This window comes from Cynoglossus semilaevis, chromosome 14 (assembly GCF_000523025.1).
Source record: "Cynoglossus semilaevis isolate Cse_v1.0 chromosome 14, Cse_v1.0, whole genome shotgun sequence".
In the NCBI taxonomy this organism is placed as follows: Eukaryota; Metazoa; Chordata; class Actinopteri; order Pleuronectiformes; family Cynoglossidae; genus Cynoglossus; species Cynoglossus semilaevis.
The window spans coordinates 16,563,446-16,567,760 of NC_024320.1; the positions used below are offsets into that span (position 1 = coordinate 16,563,446).

Sequence of the window (4,315 nt, forward strand, 5' to 3'; positions counted from 1 at the left end):
TGCTTGTTTCTGTGCTTCTTTTTTGGCCAGGTCTTTGCTCAGCAGCTTGATGAGGTAATCTGCCCTGGTCTGTAGCTGCTTGGCCTGAGGCTTCTTGTCTGGATCATCTGGAAGGAGCTAAACACAAACAGTTGACATTAATGTAGGATTCTGCATGAAAACCACCAAAAACAACATTTTACAGCCACAAAGAGGAGAGTCTTAGGTTGTTAGTGAGAAACCTTTACAGACCTTGTGCGTGAGGTTAAGATCAGGGTCCATCTTGATCATCTCCCAGCTGCCATATCCATATTCATAGATTCCTATTAGGAGGCTGGAGTCATCCTCTTTTCCCCACTCAATGTCAAAGTGTGCTGCCTTTGAGTGACATGGAATCATGTACCTAATAACAAAGAACATTACAATTTACTAGAGGGTAAGACTAAGTAAAACCTGTAGAAATGCATGCTTTCTAACAACACGTGACAATTAGCACTGAATTAGGATGCCTGTTCAAATATATGTTCATACTTTATCCTTTTACATTAACAGGTATAATTTATCAAATACAACCAAAGTGCCTTCTTACTTCTTTCTCTCCTCTGGGTCCGCAGGAATGGCCTTGTGAAGAGGAGCCAGCTCTTCCTCATGAGACACAACAAGCTTGGCATTCACCTGGACTCCAGAAATCCTGAATGTTGGCCCTTTTACCTTCCCTCGTCTGCCACCTGATGATCGAATCAAACAAGAAAACAACACCTGAAGCTCATTTACCTCCGTGTGTGTCGACTGTAAATCTACACCATGATAAGATTAGGAAGCCAGCTGAGTCTTCAGCACTGATGAGTTAGACTGGGATTTAAAAATTGTGTCACTGTTTAGTGGCCAATTATGGCACACCATTGCTGTGTTGTCATTTTATTATAATCAAGGATTCAGAGCGATTCTTTCTCATGATTACCTGAGCTTCTGTCTGGTCCACAGGGGTTTTCTCGTAGTGTTCTCAAACAGCCATTGTGAACTGTTTCTGCGAGGCGTTTAAGGTCATGTTCAGACTTATCTACAAGTTCTGCATCACGAGCAATAGCGTCCAACCTGGAAGAATAGAGTGATGGGTGCTATTTAGACCAATTGCCGTTAAAAAAAATCACTAATCTCTCTCGTTTGCTTTGCTCACCTTTCAAGCGGTCCTCCAAACTTTTTATAACTCTTTACAAATCTATAAAAAGTTGAGATTTAAAAAAAATGTTGAGATGAGAATATTTGGTAAAAAAAAAACACAGTGAAAATTGTTTAAATAATCACCTCCTGATCTCTGCATCACTGAAACCTTTGATATTCTCTCGTGGTATGGTTCTGGGTCGCCCTCGTTTCTTTGGCCTTTTACGGTCTGAGGGAGAGTCACTGTCGGAGCCAGAGTATCTCCTGCTTCTGCTCTGCCGGCCCTCAACAGCATTAAAGCTTATCTGTTAACAAAGATGAGGACAAAAAAGTAAATCAAGAATAAATTTACTTAGTAATAGATGTCAATGAGTGACTGTTTCTTGCAAAAAAAAGAAAACCCCCCAAAAAACTCATCTATTCATCCATGTGTAATCAACTTTTTGATGTGTTCAGTACTTACAGACAATTCAAATACTTTCTCCAGGTTTATGCTGAATACAATATTTTTTAAAAATGTTGAACGTGCAGTGAAGGATATTCGCTTCATTACTGTGTACCTGTTTGGCACAATTCCTCATTCGTGGTAGAAGGTAGATTTCTTCCAGCTCCTTTTGTCTCTCCTCTTCCTCCATCCTTCTCCTCTGCTCCTCAGGAATAATATCATCCCAGCTGCGCTGACTACGCTCAGAGTCGATGTCTAGTTCCTCATCTTCCATCACTGAGAAGTTGGCTACCTGTACCGTTTAAAATATTACATGTAAATATTGATAATCAAAAAATACTTATTGTTTGATGTTAGTTTTCACTAAGTCTGGAAAGATGTTTATTAAACCTTAAACTGAGACAGCAGTTCTTCTCCAACTGTGGAGGGTCCAGGGTCATTTTCTCTGGTCTCGGCTCTTTTTAGGATCTCATCAATGTCCATTTCCTGAAAAGGAGATTATTTCCCCCCCCATAAATAAATCAATAAAATATCACATAATTACACACATCATTGATTACATACCTGAGGCTCCTGCTCTTCACCCTCTGGCTCTTTGAAAAGCTCTTCAGCACCAAACTTCAAGATGGCAGTAAGTTCCTCTTTATTGAAAGGTGCAGAACTATAAGAAATATAATGTATAATATAAATATAATATCTTTGGAGTAACAAAGAAGCAGTTGCACAGGCATTTTCTAACAAAGTCGTGTGACACTTATATTCAAAATAACAGCCTAATTAAAAGAAGAATTCTGTCCCTAATGTGACCAATGTGGGAAATGAGAAATTTGTGTGGACCAGGTCTAAGACACACCAATTTATCAGTACCGCACTACTTAACCAATTTCTGGAATCTGTAGGTGCTGCATTGGAACAGAATTTGGGATTCTAAGGCACATGTTCTCTCCCTTTTATCCCTTGTAATATTTGATGCAGAAACATTAGACCAAAGCTGTAGTAAAACAAGGGTAGTTTCTTGCCTGGAGGGGGCAGCGCCCGTGTGGAGAACAGTTTTTCCGGTGGTATCCATCCTCTGAATGACCAAGTGGTCCAGCACCATTTTCTTCTTGGCTCTTTCTATAATGTCTTCTTCCACTGAGCTCTTCGTCACAAGGCGGTAGATGTTCACCTGACAATGAAAACACAAGGAGACCGTGAGATAAAACCAAGTACCTTCTGAAGATCAACACAAACAAAAAGTATAACTTGTGTAGACATAGGCGGTCAAGACATAGAAAAACAGACACACCTGTTTCTTCTGTCCAATTCTGTGAGCTCTGGCCTGAGCCTGTAGGTCATTCTGAGGGTTCCAATCAGAGTCAAAGATGACCACTGTGTCAGCTGATGCCAGATTGATACCCAGACCTCCAGCACGAGTGGACAACAGAAAGCAGAAATCCTGGACACAGAAGAGGAGGCTGGCTTTATTCCAGTTCCTGTTTGTTTCAATGCTTTACTGATAACCTTGTCTTTAAATAAGGTCGTAGTCGCTCACCTCTGAGTTCTCAGCGTTAAAGTGGTCCAAGGCCTGTTTCCTCATTTCTCCTTTGATGGAGCCATCTAATCGCTGAGGGACATTTCAAAATAAGAAAGTGTTATTGAAGACTACAGCTGCTTCTGTAGTTTTTCACCCAATTTCACACTTCATTGTGTCAACTATTTTAGATAAATGGGTCCACAGTTCTCAGAGCATACTATGGATCTTCCCATCCACATCTACACGACACAACAAAACCTGCAAGCACATAGTGACATTTTTTTATGTCATCACTGATGTTTCTAAGCAGGCGTCCAGCTTCACAGACGTAAATAATTCTTAATTATTCAGACATAAGGATGCAGTGACCAACAGTGACTGAAAGAAGGAGATATTTTTTTTATTAGGACACATTTCTAAAACAAAGTGAAAAAAGGATTTTCCACCATAAGCTAATCTAGGCATCTATTAACTTGTTTGTTAATTATATTAATATGTTGCCTTAATTCACAAAGTTTGTTTTAAAAAAAGATGATTACATGAAAGCAGGGTGTGGTCTACCTGAAAGAGGAATTGACGACTTTTGAGATAGTCAGCCAGGATGTCCAGCATTCGAACCATCTGGGAGAAGATGAGAACTCTGTGGCCTCTCTCCTTCAGACGCACCAACAGTTTGTCCAACAAAACCAACTTCCCACTGCTTCGGATCAGTTGCTGTGAAGAACAAAGAACTTGTCAGAAACCTTCAAGTACAATGAATCAAATGGAAACCCTTTAAATATCCGCAGGCTCTCCTGAAAATGCAGTTCTTTTAAAAATACAATTTTTTTTTTCTTTTCAGGCAGAAGTTCTGCCACTGTCTATTTGGTTAGAAAAAGATGTGTGTAAGGTTTAGAACAGTACAGCAGAAGTGATGCTTCCACATGATGAGTCAAATAAAGCTCACCTGTAAAGCCTCAGCTCTGTTTAGAAACCCGTTGTCCTCTGGCGGTTTGATAAGGTAACAGTGATTGCAGCACTTTTTCAGCTCCATCATGATGTTCAGGAAGCCTGACGTGCTTCCTTTAGTACCTTTACTCAGAGCCTTGTAGTTCCTGGTCAGAATCCATCTAACAAAAGAACAGAAAACTAAATCCTTTAGAATATGTGTGAAAGAAAACATAATGTAAATGGCCCCCATGTGATAATACAAATCTTAAGTTTTGCCTTCTTTT

The 4,315-nt window shown here is 39.9% G+C and overlaps 1 protein-coding gene across 1 annotated transcript in view; it reads right to left on the minus strand.

The window, feature by feature from the left end:
- Positions 1-4,315, minus strand: part of chd1 (chromodomain helicase DNA binding protein 1) — a 17,549-nt gene that overhangs the window by 4,810 nt on the left and 8,424 nt on the right. Inside the window, exons 15-28 of the mRNA XM_025062453.1 lie at positions 4,048-4,210; positions 3,663-3,815; positions 3,120-3,191; positions 2,874-3,023; positions 2,605-2,753; positions 2,150-2,246; positions 1,976-2,071; positions 1,701-1,877; positions 1,285-1,445; positions 1,157-1,198; positions 941-1,074; positions 569-707; positions 232-382; positions 1-117 (exon numbers count right to left, since the gene is read on the minus strand). The exon at positions 1-117 is cut by the window's left edge and continues 1 nt beyond it. Of these exons, the coding sequence (XP_024918221.1) occupies positions 1-117; positions 232-382; positions 569-707; positions 941-1,074; positions 1,157-1,198; positions 1,285-1,445; positions 1,701-1,877; positions 1,976-2,071; positions 2,150-2,246; positions 2,605-2,753; positions 2,874-3,023; positions 3,120-3,191; positions 3,663-3,815; positions 4,048-4,210 (1,801 nt within the window). The remainder of the gene's footprint in view (positions 118-231; positions 383-568; positions 708-940; positions 1,075-1,156; positions 1,199-1,284; positions 1,446-1,700; positions 1,878-1,975; positions 2,072-2,149; positions 2,247-2,604; positions 2,754-2,873; positions 3,024-3,119; positions 3,192-3,662; positions 3,816-4,047; positions 4,211-4,315) is intronic.